This window comes from Alosa sapidissima, chromosome 15 (assembly GCF_018492685.1).
Source record: "Alosa sapidissima isolate fAloSap1 chromosome 15, fAloSap1.pri, whole genome shotgun sequence".
Taxonomy (NCBI): domain Eukaryota; kingdom Metazoa; phylum Chordata; class Actinopteri; order Clupeiformes; family Clupeidae; genus Alosa; species Alosa sapidissima.
This window is the reverse complement of record NC_055971.1, coordinates 17,328,934-17,346,078: the sequence shown is the minus strand read 5'-3', so window position 1 is coordinate 17,346,078 and position 17,145 is coordinate 17,328,934. Positions and strand designations below refer to the sequence as shown.

General features: G+C 40.3%; 1 protein-coding gene across 1 annotated transcript in view; it reads right to left on the bottom strand.

Annotated features, from left to right (window-relative positions):
* Nucleotides 1-16,493, bottom strand: part of LOC121684493 (complement C4-B-like) — a 53,532-nt gene extending 37,039 nt beyond the window's left edge. Inside the window, exons 1-28 of the mRNA XM_042064559.1 lie at nt 16,352-16,493; nt 15,686-15,878; nt 14,388-14,571; nt 14,227-14,297; nt 14,042-14,127; nt 13,781-13,863; nt 13,555-13,642; nt 13,356-13,461; nt 11,771-11,897; nt 11,484-11,599; nt 10,931-11,110; nt 10,597-10,779; nt 9,847-10,035; nt 9,556-9,702; nt 8,921-9,053; nt 8,754-8,822; nt 8,396-8,587; nt 8,150-8,264; nt 7,928-7,998; nt 7,706-7,845; nt 6,243-6,446; nt 5,596-5,647; nt 5,432-5,512; nt 4,356-4,559; nt 3,898-3,973; nt 3,603-3,759; nt 3,268-3,372; nt 2,857-3,025 (exon numbers count right to left, since the gene is read on the bottom strand). Coding sequence (XP_041920493.1) covers nt 2,857-3,025; nt 3,268-3,372; nt 3,603-3,759; nt 3,898-3,973; nt 4,356-4,559; nt 5,432-5,512; nt 5,596-5,647; nt 6,243-6,446; nt 7,706-7,845; nt 7,928-7,998; nt 8,150-8,264; nt 8,396-8,587; nt 8,754-8,822; nt 8,921-9,053; nt 9,556-9,702; nt 9,847-10,035; nt 10,597-10,779; nt 10,931-11,110; nt 11,484-11,599; nt 11,771-11,897; nt 13,356-13,461; nt 13,555-13,642; nt 13,781-13,863; nt 14,042-14,127; nt 14,227-14,297; nt 14,388-14,571; nt 15,686-15,878; nt 16,352-16,413 — 3,583 coding nt within the window. The 5' untranslated portion in view covers nt 16,414-16,493. The remainder of the gene's footprint in view (nt 1-2,856; nt 3,026-3,267; nt 3,373-3,602; nt 3,760-3,897; nt 3,974-4,355; nt 4,560-5,431; nt 5,513-5,595; nt 5,648-6,242; nt 6,447-7,705; nt 7,846-7,927; nt 7,999-8,149; nt 8,265-8,395; nt 8,588-8,753; nt 8,823-8,920; nt 9,054-9,555; nt 9,703-9,846; nt 10,036-10,596; nt 10,780-10,930; nt 11,111-11,483; nt 11,600-11,770; nt 11,898-13,355; nt 13,462-13,554; nt 13,643-13,780; nt 13,864-14,041; nt 14,128-14,226; nt 14,298-14,387; nt 14,572-15,685; nt 15,879-16,351) is intronic.
* Between the last annotated feature and the right edge of the window lie 652 nt (nt 16,494-17,145).

The window sequence follows — 17,145 nt, the reverse complement described above, 5'->3', positions numbered from 1 at the left end:
GAATGTTTCTTCTTCTACATAAGATTTTAGTCATCTTTAGTTCATGTGATACTTTATTGTCAATGCACAAATTAAGTAACAGTAGTCTGAAACGTTATTGTTAATGCAGAAATTAAGTAACAGTAGTCTCAAACGAAATGCTGTTTTACATCTAACCAGTGGTCCAAATAACTGACATGTCCAAATGGGCCTTGATGAAATGCGTCGCTAGACTGTTCACACATTTTAACGGGCCAAAGTTGAAGAGCTGTTGTCCGTTATTGTTCATGCAAATATAGGCTGATTCATGTTCCCTTGCATTGTGTAACTGAGTCCATGGCTAGTCTGGCTTTCACCAGACCAAGCTCAATCTTTTAAGAAATCAAAAAATAAACAGCGGGCAGATCAGGCTGGGTTCACCCAGCCTAGTCCATAGGCACCCGATATTGTTTAATTTTCCGATTGAGATATCCACGCTCTGGCTATTCTAAATGCAAAAATGCATCAGGGAGTTATATGACAAAACTGTAACTAACAAACTAGATCCTAATAGAAAGCTGTTAGCTTCCCTAAGCTACAGGTAGGCTTATAAGGTAGGCCTATTTACAACATAAATTGTCAATAGGCTATGCTGGCGACACAAATAAAATCTCATTTGGAGACCAATGGCTTACGCCTTACAGTATCAAGCGGACTTAAACTGCCATATCGTGGCGAAAAGTTGTAATAAAATTCATGCAGCTCCATGAGTCAAGGAAAGCGCGAATGAAGTAGCCACTTCTAAATGGGACCCACTAAGCTACACAGTAGCTTAAGGTGTGTTGCTAAAGCAGCCATAATGAAATGAAGGTGTCATTGTTTGGATACTTCACACACACGTGCTTTTTAATTTCACAGACTACAACTACCAAGCTGGAATCAAAGCACATCAATTCCCCTCTCACACCCTGCACGCACTTAAAACAAAATAAACAGGCGTCTCAGTCTCACGCATGTATAGGCAAAACTGTATCAGACCGGTGTAACGTTGGTAAATCTTCCATTGCACAGAATTATTTTTGTAGCACGTGCAACAAATGACAGTCGAAAGATACAATTACAGTGCTGCTATCAATTTGCTTGGTATAACCGCATTTATAGTTTTCTACAAATGCAATCAATCAAATTGGCCTCCATCACTCAACCAACGCTAACGGTAACATTACCTAGGTCCTTATTGATATTACAAGATTAACGTACCTGCAGTAAAAACCAAGCATGTCCGATAAACATCCTCAGATTTATTTCGGCTTCAAGAAGAAATGGGAATTACATTTCATGTGAACATCGTCCTATCCTTATTAGACGTTATCTGCGGTAAACTAATCATTGTAGGAAGCGTCCAATGTTTTTCCAACCCACTTTTAACTTCCAACAAAATTACGTCTCACTGCAATGATGCGCCATCTAGTGGACAAACGACTACTTATCGCCAATACTGGAAATGCAGCCATGATGATGAATATTTATTTTGGCTTTAATTTGTACTTATGTATCGGCCGTTCTAATACCGATAGTATGTGGGTGCCTGTGTGTGTGTGTGCATGTGTATATGTGTGCACCGCCATCTACAGGCCAATGAGTGTACAGTCACTAAATGTACACATAACCTAATTTTTTTTAGACCCCCCCATGGATGAAATTCCACGAAACTTGGCATACCCCCAGATAATGCCAGGTCAATCATACACATAAAATTTGGTGCAGTTCTGAACATCTTAACTGAAGATAGGGGCGATTAAAGCAGAATAATATTGCATTTTCATTTTTTACCGGGGGGGTGCAAATCACAAATGAGTGATTATGGGCCAGGTTGATGTGGGCCCTTGAGACCAACATACCATAAAAGATTCTTCATCCTCAGTGCCACGGTTCAGGTAGTTATTTAGGAAAAACTGCTTTTTTTGCGGTTCGGGGGGCCCAGCAGGGGGGGAGTGGCCCCCGGGGACGAAACGAAATTTTTCCGTAAAAGTCTAGTGGGGCTACATACCCACCAAATGTCATGTGCCCCGGTGGTTCGGTGTTCCGGGTATCGTTGACCAAAAATTCAGGAAGTAGATGACGAGAAAAAAAAAAAAAAACTTTGACAATCCCTATATGACCGTTTCCCTAGCTTCGCTAGCGGCGGCCATAATAAAGATATTACGAAATACTGTACATCTCATGATGAGTAGTTATTCACCATCATTTTCAAATTGGTAATGACTGTTAAACGTGATTAGGGGAGAGGCGAGAGACACGTATGGAGCACAACTGAAGACGCACTGTCACAAGATATAAGCAACTCCTCTGCTGGATAAATGTTGTTCAGTCAGTCATTGAGCAATATTAGGGTAAGTGTTGCTTTTTCCAGCCTATGTTTTCGATGGTAACCCATTGTCAGTCAATAGTGAAAGTAACTGCGTATAACTGTCTTCGTTGACTGACACCTTGGTGAAGTTAGTTTCACTTTGCCAATGAGTTCAAATAATAGACGTGCAAATGCGGTTTTAGTAAAGCATGGTTTAAGAATGACTATTCCATATGGTCTCGCCAGCAGCCTCCTTCAAATGCACCGTTGAATGCCAAAATACCGATGCATTTATTTGACATATTGCGCTTTGCGCCGTTAAAGGGAATGACAGATGTCATTCTCATTGGTTTAAATGATGTTACGCCCCAAACACACCCATATGACTGATTAAAATACCTAGGAACACCTTGTTGCGCCATGCGCTCCACGTTTGATAACGAAACCCCTCCCAATGTGAACTGGACATCCTACTAAATTTGAATAGACCTTTGACGAGTGACAATGCACTTTAGAATGTCATGATGGGGCCCAAAGGCTGGACTTACTTGTATCGCAGATGGCCAGGCCTATAAGCTGCTTCTGTGCTTGAGCTGCTGCTGAGCTCTGATGCTGGGTCAGTGAGAGGGCATAGGCTGTGATGGCTACAGAATAAGGGTCCTCCAGGGAGTTCAACTGCTGCTCCAGGTAGCTCTGCGCACTCTCCATGGCCATTCTCTGAGGTGGATTAGAGATCATTTTTATTTTAAAGACCTTCAGTTTGTGATGTGCTATTCAAGAGTTAAGGCCAACGGCCACTGGTGGCGTCTGACGCACATCAAGTGACGCCAAAGTTCCGAACTCCATTACTTTTAGACGGCAAAGTTTTAAAACTTCTCTTGAGCAAATTCGTAGACGCGAATGCCGTTGCCTAGTGGCCGTTGGCCTTTATACGACTTATTTTGAAAGTATTGGATTACCACTTGTGTAGACTCAAAAGTGTGAAAGACACTCAGTGCCTGGTGCATCGCTATGAGAACATAAGCAGTCAGTGCCTCATCTCCAGATGATTTCCCAACTCCACCCTACAGTGCGAGTGAAAGAAGAGTCAATAAATCATAGTGTCCAAAAGTGTCCTAAGACATTCAAATGACATCATATTCAGGGGATTCATATGTTATAAAAACAGTGAAGTTTTTGGTGTTTATTTTCTCTTAATAATAATTATTGTATTAAATGTTTGTAATACTATAAGTAATTATAATGTCGTACTACTTTTATAGTGCTATTGTAGGGCTTTGCCAGTCAGTAATACCTGTATGCTTCTGCCATTAGAGGGACTGATGCCCTGGAAAGAGCCTCCTTGGGTCTGTTTGGAGATGATGTAGGTTATGGACTGCTTTATGTAGGAATCCTCAATGGAAATGACGGATCTGGCTTTAGTGAGTTCTCTGGTAACAAATGCTGTAATCCTTTTGAAAAATATCCATTTCATAGTTATAACAAACACATCACAAAATGGACATATCAAGCCTGAGCACAATACTTGGACATGAGGAACAAGAAGAAAATGATGAAGAGAAAAGGAGTTGAAAACAGAGCAAAGTCACCAGATAATGCTTGGGGATGAAGAGAAACTCCCGTAAGAACCATCTGCTTTCATGTATGTCAAGACTTTGCTGTAACCTGCCAAAATAAAAGTGACATTAATAGAATGTGAATCAAACAGGCTTGTGATGGGTTGTGTTGCATTCAATTGCATTGCATTGGGCTTCTTAGGGCTTTAATCGGACAGGGGCGCGTTTCCCAAAACCATAGTTGCTAACTAATTTAGCAACTTTGTTGGTTGCAATGCAATTTCCCATTACCAACCAACTAAGTTGCTAACAGGTTAGCAACAATGGTTTTGGGAAACACGCCCCTGTACAGTAGAGAGAGTGACAGGAGGCGAACGGGAGAGAGAGATGGCTTGGGATCGGGAAATGACCCGGGTTGGACTCAACCCATGGGCATGTGGACCCTAATATGGTATGAGCGCTGTAGCCAGTTGCGCCACTCCCCAGCTCACCACTCTTGATCATGGACAGGGCTTCATCTCTGAGGTCAGCTCTCAGGTTGATCCACTGGTCAGTGGCGTCCAGGTACTTCATGGCGTTGACGGCAGGGGACATCTTTGTCATGGTCTGCTCTGCACAGCCCGTCGGCAGAATAATCATCTTCTTGATGCCCTCCAGGTTCAGACAGTTACCCGCAGACTCTCCCATCACACCCCCTGGAAGAGTACCATACACAGAGCTCTTTCACACCGTTTCAATCCTGCTCAACATTTCAATTTACATTTACATTTATTCATTTAGCAGTTAGCTTTAATCCAGCTGCTGTGACTTACATATTATATTACAAATTATATTACAAGGGCTATTGTCCCCAGAGCAACTCGGGGTTAAAGGTGCTCTAAGCGATGCTGGGTAACGTCACTTCTGTTGACATTCAAACAAAACAGAGAGCTAGCTCGCTACTTCCTCCCCCTCCCTCCCGTGCAATAGAAACTCTCCTAAACGAGCATCTCGTCTGTGATTTGCTGGAACAGTTTGTTATGTTTTTATGGGCTAGGTTTGCCCAGGTTGTTTTTGTTGCCATTTTTGGAGCCTGGGCTGTCCACAGAGATCACATTTTTTTTACAGTGTATTCAGGACACAGGCAGCTAGCAGATGGTGAGGTGATGTTTGCTGTACAGTAAGTGACAAAAAAATGTTTTAGCCTAAAAAACGCATGGCATCACTTAGAGCACATTTAAGTGCTCAAGAGCACAACGGTGGAGGCCAGGAATTGACCCCACAATTTGTCTGGCTACTACATGCTAGCCCAGCTCCTTAACCACTACGCTACCACCACCCCAATTTATGAATACCATCTCCTTAGTCAATTTCTATTCTATTTCTATTCTGCTTCACAGCACTTCTCACACATGTAAGATTTAATGATGGTGTTTGTTCTAGTGCATGCACTTGTTGCACACTGATTTCTGCCTGAAGGGTTAAACAACAAACATTTGTACCCTAAAGATTAACACTGTATTGACAGTACAGTTATAAGCAAGACTCTAGCTGTTTTATTTCCTATGTTCCTAAATCCCCTTCTCACCTTTCAAGCTCATGTAGGTCTCTGGTTCATCTCCCGGCACCATGTCCGAGGGTGTTGGGATGTCAAAGTCCAGCTTGTCAACTAGATAGACATGAATGGATGTTACAGTGCAGCTTTACACTCTCCCACAACTGTGTTTTAGTCAATGTATAGGCTAGTATTACCTTTACTGTTGATGATGTGCTGCTGATAAACTGAGACTAGCTCCCCTTCTCCCTGCACAAAAAACATCATCATCATCATATTATTATTATTATTATTATTATTATTAATTAATAATTAATTAAGATTAATTAATATATTATAATAATAATAATAATAATACAATGTACACTACCAGTCAAAAGTTTGGAGACACCTAGACATTTTCATTCCCCTCCATCATAGACAGAATACCTGCTGAGATCATTTGCATTGTTTTTTTTTTTAATCAGGGAAGCAGTTTTCAGATTACATTATGTGCTTACATAATGGCAAAAGGGTTCACGACTGTTGTAGAAAGAAATGACTGATCTTTAATGTAATATCTACATTGCCCATTATCAGCAACCATTCATCCAATGTTGCAAAGGAACATTCTGTTACTAATCTGATATAATTTTTAAAAAGACTAACTGAGAAAACATTGGAGAACCCTTGTGCAATTATGTAAGCACATAATGTAATCTGAAAACTGCTGCCCTGAGTAAAAAAAGCAATGCAAATGAGTATTCTGTCTATAATGGAGTGGAATGGAAGTGTCTCCAAACTCCAGACTGGTAGTGTATAAATATAGGATATATGAAGGTGCAGAAGTGACCACACATTGTACCTCAACTCTGAGCTCCTTCTGTATTTTATCAGCTACATTGCTTGAACTGTGGGCCAGAATGGTGATGGGAAATGTGCCCTTTTCGAGGGGCACCACGGTGAAATACACGGAAGACGCCGAGTTGGCAGAGACTGTGATGCTCTGTTTGGCTCTGTCTCCCCCAGCAGTACACAAGCCCTCAGAGGGCAGCATCTCCACAGTCACCTGGAATGTTGTTAATGGTTATATATACTTAACACATCCATCACACCCAAGACCACTAAATATACAGTAGTAGATAGTAGTAGACAGATATAGTGAACCAACCAAGATACACGTCATGGACATTGGCCAGGACAAGATGGAAAACATTTGGCGGTCTGGTGTGAATTAGACACAGCATATGTGATTGGATCTGGTAAAGTACACTCGAGCTTACACTTTATGGGCTGTATTTTGGGCACCAGCGCATGGCGTAAAACTCGTTATTCACCCGCGGAAAGTTTAATTTGGTATTTTGCACGTTTATTTTTTAAGCATTGCGCCCAGGGGTGTGGCAATTAACAACCTAGGGAGGGGCCTGGCGCGTTGTCTAAAAATCGCTATCATACACCACCTAAACCTGGTCAGAAGTCACTGGCGAGTTGTTCATATGCTATTTGAAGAGCGCATGTCAACAGTCATATTGGCAGGTGCACGCACCATCCTTCTATCATTCATGAACGCACAACAGCGCACGTCCATGCAAAGCAGTACATAATACACTGTACATCTCATAATGAGTAGTTATTCACCATCATTTGCAAATTGGTAATGACGGTTAAAACTGATTAGGGGAGAGGCGAGAGACACGTATGGAGCACAGCTGAAGACGCACTGTCACGAGATATAAGCAACTCCTCTGCAGGATAAATGTTGTTTTATTCAGTCATTTGTACTTTTTCCAGCCTATGTTTTCGGTGGTAAACCATTGTCAGTCAGTAGTGAAAGTAACTGCATATAACTGTCTTGTCGTTGACTGACTCCTTGATGAAGTTAGTTTCACTTTGCCAATGAGTTCAAATAATAGACGAGTGCAAATGCGTGAAGGCTATGCTAGGTTTTAGTAAAGCATGGTTTAAGAATGACTATTCCATACGGTCTCGCAAGCAGCCTCCTTCAAATGCGCAGTTGAATGCCAAAATACCGATGCATTTATTTGACATATCGCGCGTTGCGCCGTTAAAGGGAATGACAGATGTCATTCTCATTGGTTTAAAATGATGTTACGCCCCAAACACACCCATATGACTGATCAAAAAAACCTAGGAACACCTTGTTGCGCCATGCGCTCCACGTTTGATAACGAAACCCCTCCCAATGTGAACTGGACTTCCTACTGAATTTGAATAGACTTTTGACGAGTGACGATGCACTTTAGAATGTCATGATAGGGCCCTAAGAGTAATTAAGAGTCATTTAGAATTTACATTGACTGACACTACCTTCAACTCTGTGTCCTTGTAATTGAACACCGCAGCTTTCAACTCCAGCTGCTCATTCTTTTTCACTGAGTATGGCAACTTCACAGACACAAAAAAGTCCTGGAACACCCTCAGTTGTTTGGGCTCTGCAACACAAAAGCCTGAGGGACCAGACACATGTTTACACTACTGCAGGGCGTAATTGTGGTCATGCCGTTATACAAGTAAAGAGAGAGCACTTGCCTTTGCTTGGAGAGATCCCCACCGCTTGGATTTCCCAGGTTGTGATAGAATCGGGAGTTGGTACAGAGTGCCTTTGGTACACAAAAATGGCCAACATTATTTATTTCATTTTTTAACAGAGAAACATGGAGTAGCAATAGGCATGTTGTTCTATCTAGATGCAAAAAAATGCATGGAAAAAGGAACACTTTCTCTCTTGTGTCAGTTCTGAGTGGGTTTTACCTGAGCTGACCACTCTCATCTGTCTCCATCAGCTGCCACATCCAAGACTCTGGAAAATAGCTCCTCAGGTGCACATCTGTCCCATCGATGGCTTCATCTGCCTCATTACTTTGGGCTGTGTGAGAGGAAAATTACAATAGTCAAAGCTAACCTTCCTCTCTTCAAAGATTTGATCTAACCCACCATCTAGCTCAAGGGATGGCATAAAAGCAATACCAGTGTAACCCACAGAATAGTTGTACTAACTTCTTGCAAGGCTGTATTTTCGCGTTGCCTTTCGCATCTCAGTAGCCGTTTTACAGCATTGAAAAAACACGTCTCTGCACTTTTTGGACTTGCCAGCAGTCCTTCTAAACCTCTGTTCACAGGTGAGTCCCATCCGGTTATACCGGACTCCATCAGCACAGCATGGCCGGACGTCTTCCCCGTGCTTCATCACTGAGCACAGGATCCAAGGTTGAGTTTACATTAAATATTTTTGTATAAAACAGTTCTGATGAGTTTGTAATAAATAAGAGACATTTCATCTCTACCTATCAATATAGTATGCAGCATAGTAACATATTGTATCTAACAGTATTGTCAATACAATACAATAACTCACCAACAGAAGAAAAGTCAATAACTGTGTTTGCTCTTTTGGACCGTTTATTTTCAGAGGAGCAAGAGTGACCTACAGCGACCAAAGGGAATATAATCACATATTGGCAAATATCTCATCTCTATACAGAATGGCTGGAGTACAATTTTATAAACTGCTTAAACACATACTGTGCCTGGAGAGAATATTTGGCATGTCACAGTTGCATATCCAAATGAGGCCTAGATCCCAAAAAACAGACCGGGCATTCTTCCCTCCTCCGACAGAACAGGCCAGATCATAAGAGTTCATGTAATCAAACATCTACCAAAGCACAGACAGTTGAACAATTACACAAATAATTCAAGCAAATTATGTAATAGTAAAGAAACACTATGTAGGTTTTTTCTTTAGATAACAGCGTCAAATTCTTTCTTTTTAAATATTTTTGCTATGCCTTTAATCTGATAGGACAGTGAGGAGAGTGACAGGAAGCAATTGGATAAGAAAGATGGGGGTGGGATCGGAAAATGACCCATGTAGGGCTCAACCCAAGGTCCCTGTGGGCACATGGACCCATACAGTATGTGGTATGGACATTGGGCGCTGTAGCCAGTTGCGTCACAGTGCCCCTGCTTCAAAGGCAACTGATTTATTATAAGGAAAATGGCGTATTTGTAATTTGAAAAGTGACGCTAAAGGTGTACCCATCAGTTGAAAATTGATACCAAAGGGCAAATATTGCTTGTTGCTTTAAAAATTATAGGAGGCACAAACATGGCTGCCGAATTGAAAAACAGATTAGATTTGTTAAGAGTGCTCTCACCTTCTGTGTGGTCAACTTGTTCTGTTTGTTTAGGATGTACACAGCTGAGTCCACAGCCACCAGTGCAACTTTACTGCGGCTGTCTGCTTTCACCTCCACATTCACAATCTCTGCAGGCTTGTGATCTTTCAATGGACTGATCTCAATCTATCGAGACATGATGCAAAAGTGGTGATCGTCTCCCAAATATTGTTTCGCTTTGGTTAAAAGGCCTCAGCCAAACGTAATGTAATGTAATGTCTCCCATATAAACATTCTGAAACTATTTGATATTATAAAAAATAAAGTCACCTTCCCCTTGCAGATATCCATGACATCCACCCAGACTGAGTCTGCCACTATTGTCGAGCCTCTGAAGTAGTATGCGAGCAGACGGAAAGAGGGCGCCATGTCAGTGCTGTACGGGAGGGTGATTTCTGTGAGTTCACTTGAAGTTGTCTGAACACTCTTTGTCTGTAAGGTTTTACCTTTACTCAGGACCTGTAGAGGGAATAAGGGAGTGCTTGGCTTTTTCAGATGTACTCAACAGTTCACTTAGGCCTATAAGTACAATTAATTTAATGTCAAAGAATCATTGTAGAGTGTTTGTCTAAAACTAGCCAGCTAACTAGCTAAAACTGTTGGGAGAGTGACATGATCGTGATGTTAACATGATCACAATGCAACATGATCCTATGCTAATAGCTAACAGCCAGCAGTATGCAAAGATGAAAGATAGCCAATTTGTTGACAAATGTACAGTATATCATACCTTACATCTTATATTCATTTACAGTCTGATGTAAAAGCTACATTTGCATTGTATTAACACAAGGTTTCAGAGTTTCCTTGGAATAAACTACTCAGTAAAGAACACCATGGTCAGTTGACAATGTTTATCTATTTCACTGGAGGCTAAGAAGCTAAATTAATCCGAGAATGATGCGTCTAGTGTTTCAAATTAGCTTGCCATTTAAGATATCTTGTTTCCTCTATATTGTCACGTCATGTAAGACCAAGTAAAACATAAAAAGAAAAAGAAAAGTAGCCTATGCCAGTTACCATGTAGTAGATGTGGGAGGGCCGGGTCGTGCCAGCTGGAGAGATGTCTCTGAAGCGAGCTGTTAGCTTCTGGTCTGGCGCAAGAACACGATGCTCCATCTCAATGCTGAGATAATCCTGTGTGTCTTCGACTGCTCTCACCATCATTTGTCCAGAGGGTGTGTTCTCTCCTTCAGCAGATAGCTAAGAGGAATGAGTGGTCAGAGTGACTCATATAGGCTTGAAAACTTTTAAACACTGCACTTACAAGTGTTGAGCATTCTTTCCTTTGCTTTATAGTTAGATAAAGATAAGAAGGCTATGGCACTGTTAACCTCTTCCTTTAGACTGTTACCTTGATATCTAGGGATGTAGCTTGTTTGGGGACTTCAAAAGGAATATCAGTAACTCCCTCTTTAGTCGCTACAACCTCTTTATTAATGATGTTTTCTGTCTGGTCAGTTAATTTCACAGTAATGGCAGCATTTAGCTTCACGTTTGGGATGCGGGTGCCATCAGGATAGGTGGCTGTGGCCTGGAAAAAACAAGGATAGATTATGCAGTTGCATTGTGGCTTTGCTAATCCTAAAAGCAGTTGGTTCTGTAGTAGGGTACTGCAATCAGTTTACATTCCAAAAGAACAGTACGGTTTGATATTGTGTAAATGTAATAACAGTCCTTCCCTGATTGGTTGATAGCCTTTGTTCGATAGCCTTTGCTAAGACTACATGGAGGGGGGTGCATAAATGCCCAAGTAATGGGGCTGCGCTGGTGGTGTGCCTTAAGATGATTGTTTTAGTTGATAACGTAACCACAGAAATTCATGTTTTTTTGTGTTCTTTAATGTAGTCTTCATAAACTACACATTTTTTCTGTGTACCAGAGAGCTTAAAGTAAGGATAGCATACCAAAATCGAAAACTTGCTGCCAGGGGAAAAGTACTTTTTGGTCTTGGACATGTCAATCATATAGGGTGATGTCACTATTTTCACAGAACTGGTTTCTGCCTCTTCAAAGTCTCCACCTTCAAAAAACAGAATTTACTAAACCTATGCCAGGCCTGTGCATTCTCACACATAACAATGAACCATACTCTTTAGTCAGCATATTAATTTGATTACACCATATGATAGTATACACATATTTTTCTCAGCATTACGTGGATTTCTGTGTGAGTCTTTGTAGCGTGACTTACTGGCCTTCTCCAAAGCGGTTACAGCCACATAAAGACTGCAGCCTTCTGGGTCTGTGATATTTGTTTCTTTTACTTTTTCTTGAAAATGTTCAGTAAGGAGTTTGACACTTGCACGGCCATCCATAATCTGAAGTTTAAGAGAGAAAACAATAACTGTAAAAATGTATTAAATGTCTGCACACATGCTTAATATTTCAGTAACACTTTACGGTAAGGGTACATGAATTATCATGAATTCATGCATGAATTAATTCATGATTTACGTATTACTTCATTCCTTAATATCTCATGAATCATCAGGAATTTACATGAGTAAATTCTGATTTGAGCACAATTTGTGCAGTTCTCTAAACACATGCCATTGTTCACACTTTAGTTGAGGGGCCACAAACATGATGAACTCATGAGTAATTAACCTGACATACATGTAATCATGCTTAAGAAATCATAAATCATAATGATGGACCCACCATACCTAATGCTTTAGTTGATGTGTTGTCCATGCATGAGGTCATTAATGAGAGACTATGAACTCATGTAAATTCCTGATGATTCATAAGATATAAATGAATGAAATCATGCATAAATCATTAATTATTTCATGCATGAATTCATGATAATTCATGTACCCTTACCGTAAAGTGTTACCAATATTTCTTACACAGACGAAGAACTCAATATAAAAAAAGCTTTGATAGACATTAAACTATTATGATTTGATGAAAAACAAATATAACTCAATATATTCATGTTGAATGTTGATGAAGAAAATAAGTACAGCTTCACAGTCATAACATTACAGCCTATTATTACTTTTAACAACCAACCTACTAGTTCAATCTAACCTATCGTTAAATATAGCTGCAAGCAACAATGAGGGGGCCAAGCAGATCAGCAGGAGTTGGGATTGAGATTGGGATTAGATTGGATTCGATTGGACTGGACTGGACTGAACTGGACCGGACTAGACTGGATTGGATTGGTTTTGATACGTGAAAGCCTCGCCGAGATATGAGTTCACTTCCTGTTTGGCGGGCAAATTCAATTGGTCGTGACGGGCAAACACTTTTGAATATCAATATGCAACAAATACTGTAACTTTGAGGCATGGTCTGAAGATCATCTGTGCCAAGTTTCGTGAAAATTTGATGAAATTTGTGACCTGTGAAAAAAGTGTTTTTGATGAAATCCAATATGGAGGAAGATCCAACATGGCGAATATTGACGTCATGGGGTGTGTTGAGTTCGGCCTCATCCAAGGATTCCAACTATATCTTGATGTTCAAAATCGGACATGAATGCAATGTCAACTTTGACCCATTGCTGGCGCTAGACTGCCTGTAGTTCAGATCTGAAACTTAGTGAAATTAATTATGGGACTGTCCCGAATCAATGTGCCAAATTTTACAACTTTTTACAGTCCGGTTCTATGGCCTGCCATAGACTTCCAGAGGAGAAGAATAATAAGAAAAGGTACAAACACTAATGGTGCATTGCAGCTTCGCTGCTTGGCCCCCAATAATAAGAAAAGGTAGAATCACTAATGGTGCCTCGCAGCTGTGCTGTGCCAGTAAGTCATACAGACCGGTGTCTGGATCTCAAGACCAGGTAGATAGATTCTATTCATTTTCTGGTCTATGATCCCAAATCGGATGTAAGCGACACCATCAACAGCTTTCCCATAGGTATACCTAGAGACAACATACATTAGGCCTTACTAATTTGTCATAGCTAAATAAAAAATGTACTAATCCGGTTTGGTAGTTTTGAATCGATTTAAAAACCTTGCAGAAACAGAGAACTGGAAGCTTTCTTCTCCCAGTGTGTAGTATGGTTTTACTGCTTCAATCTTCACCTCATATGTTGGCAGCACTGGAAATAAGGAATTTAGGAGGATACTTAACATAAAAAAGGAATGCACACTAATGTTATACACAAAAACATATTGTAGCAAATGGGTGATAATTAGTTGACATTTGTGAACACAGAAATTTAGTCATCATTTCTCACCATATTCCTTCACCTCAAACTCGACTATGGTATTTGATTCAGGTGCACCAGAAAAATATGCTTCTATTTTCCAGTGTCCAGCTCTGAAACATGTAGAAATGTCAGGTTCATGAAATAAAAGCATATATGAGAGTTCATAGACAAAACGTTGGTATGCAACATGATGGCGCAAAAGAAAAAACAAACAAAGAAACACATAAATGTTTGTTGTTGTTGTTGCTGTTGTTGTTGTTGCTCTTCTTGCTGTTACTGCTAACTTACGGTTCAGTGTCAGGGATGTTGACAATCTGCTGAGTGATTTCATTAGATTTTAATAAAGTGCCATGGACTACCAAGCCTTTGGAGTTCTATGGAGGGATACATAAAAATAAATAAAATGTAATCAAAATATGATCAAAAGTGTAAGTTTTCCTCTTGTGTGAGGTGAGATACGAACTCATACTTACGAATATTCTAAGGTTGATCAGTTCATCTTTCGGAAGCATGTACTGGTCTAATGTGAAGATCCTGTATTTGACTGGGATATATCACAAATAACAATATATAACAAAATTAATGAATTCATCATATCCCAATATCAAAAAATATTTCATTTTAACCATCTTACCAGTCTCTCCAGGAGTGTAGATTGGCTTGTCAGTCTGAATGAAAATGTAACCCCTTTTGGTTGACACATGGATGTTGACCATTTGTGGTTTATTAAAAAACTTTGGGGAATTGGCATACAATTGGATATACATGTTTTTCACAGGGTTTTTTTCTTGGGCATGTTTGAATAGTTTAGGGTCCACCTAAACACAAAAAACAAATAAATAAATAAATAAATAAATATCATTAATGAATTATCATTAATCATCGTCATCATCATCATCATCATCATCATCAGTCTCTTAAAGGAGAATTCCGGTGTGATATTGACCTAAAGTGTATCGAAACATGATACCGAGTGTGAACATATGTCTCATAGCCCATCTCGGCTTGTCCCCTGCACTCCAAAATCTGGCGCTAGTTAGCCGATGCTACCAACATCTTTTTCAATAGTGGTGCTTCGGCATCGGGCTAGCCATGCAAATAAATCCCTAACCCTGCTAGCAACTGGAATCCATGCATTTCCACTGAATTATTTTTGGAATCTGATCCCTTATCATACCTGTTCATTCTTACTCGTTGCTCGACTTTGTCTCGTGACTAAATTCAAGATGGCTGCAAACGTTAAACTTCGTGAAGATACTGTCTGTATAAATCGTCTTGTAAGTAAACTACCAGTGCTTTTTCAAAGTTCTCAATGTCTCGTTTTAAATGTCAGGGCCCTAGGAAGTCTACCAATGAAGTGTGGAGATACATTGAGCCTCATAAATGGGTGTAAAACAGTGATTTATTTGCATGGCTAGCCCGATGCCGAAGCACCACTACTGAAAAAGTTGTTGGTAGCATCGGCTAACTAGCGCCAGATTTTGGAGTGCAGGGGACAAGTCGAGATGGGCTATGAGACATACGTTCACACTCGGTATCATGTTTCAATACACTTTAGGTCAATATCACACCGGAATTCTCCTTTAACCCATTCGCACCTGATGCTGCACGACGAAACATTGAATCTCCTGCCGGTTGCTGCATAGCGCAACATTGAATCTCCCGCCGGTTGCTGCATAGCGCAACATTGAATCTCCCGCTGGTTGCTGCGTAGCGCAGCATGCTTTTTATTTCATGTTTCTAGGTGCTACAGAGGCTTAGATATTAAATTTTGGTAGACGTTGACAATTTTTTGAATTTTTTCAGAAAACCCTCAGGAAATAAGGTTATTGTTAGTCTAGAATGCCATAGGATTCTATAGGCGTTTTTAGCAGGCATTTTAGGAGTAAATGGGTTAATAAGTAATCAACGGCGGGCTTCCACTGAACTTAACTTTAGTTTGACCACGGCTTGAAATTTATTATCTTCACTGAGAGTTATGTTCTCTATTGATGTGAGAATGTCTTGTGTTCTATGGTGTCTTATATAGAGATCAACATCCACAGGTTCAGTTGCTCCATGAATCTGCATGCTCACTGTCTCCTCTGCTCCAAGATGAATAATGTTGGGAGCAGTGATGAGCCACCTGACACACACACAAACACACACACACACAAACACACACACACCCACACACAAACACACACACATACACACCCACATGCAACACACACACACACAATTACACAATTACACATACACACACACACACACGCACACACAGAGAGATAGATAGATAGAGAGAGAGAGAGAAATCAAGTATTACCTAAAATATGTATTCACACAGACATCAAGCAAGCAAGGCCAAAACAATGCTCATGCACACAACCACCATAAGCTTTCAAATCAGGCACAACTCACAGGCATACAGCAAAGAGCAAAGAAAACCAAAACAAACACACAAATAAAATGTATGCCCCATAGAATGTACATATTCATCCACCCCTCCACACATATAGAAACACACACACTTACGGCATACACAATACGATGCATACTAACAATCACCACTGTAAACAAAGCTTTCCACAGCACCTCAGTACCCACTGACCGACTCACTTGGGAGGCTGGGCGTCCAGCGCAGTGACCACACAGCAGAGGATCAGGAGTGTGATCGCCATCTTGCTACCAGAGTGGCTTGTGAGCTAGTCGAGTTTGCCTTTATCCCTCTGCTCAACAGCTCTTATGCAACTTCTTACATTTATTTATTTATTAATTTATTTTGTTCAACTGACACCAGAAACAATCCAGGGGACAGTATTAAATGGGAAAAGTCAACATCTAGCTGTCATGAAACCACAGAAAAAAACTGCTCAATGTGTGCTTGATGTTGCTTGCAGACATACAGATGTATAATAATTACATGAATTACCCCTGGAGTTGGAGAAGAAGTCACATGATTTCCCAGAAATCAGCAAGTCCAGCCAAATATGGGAGCACTTTCAGACTCTCTTGCTCAATACTGTTTTCAAAAGCTAAGCTGTCCATCTGTGTTTAACTTGGCAGTGAGATGAGGTACAAAGAAATATCTTTTATTGTTTAAAAAAATAAGTATATTATTTTATTTCAAGATTATTATTTTATTTAATAGAAAGTCACATGTGCTTTTGGCATGCTTAGTTGCTCAGGACCATACACCCCTAGAATTGCACCAGCTTTTAACCAGCAGATACTTTTTTAAAATACCAGGCTGGAGTCTGTTCCTCTGAGAGTACACAAAAGCCAAAACCTTGCAATTTAGTTTGGTTGCCAAATAGAAATAAATGTTCTTATCAATTACAGCATTTCTGTTAAATTCAATCCAAATAAGTACAGAACTGTCAGACATAATATGTATGACCGAACCAAAAGAA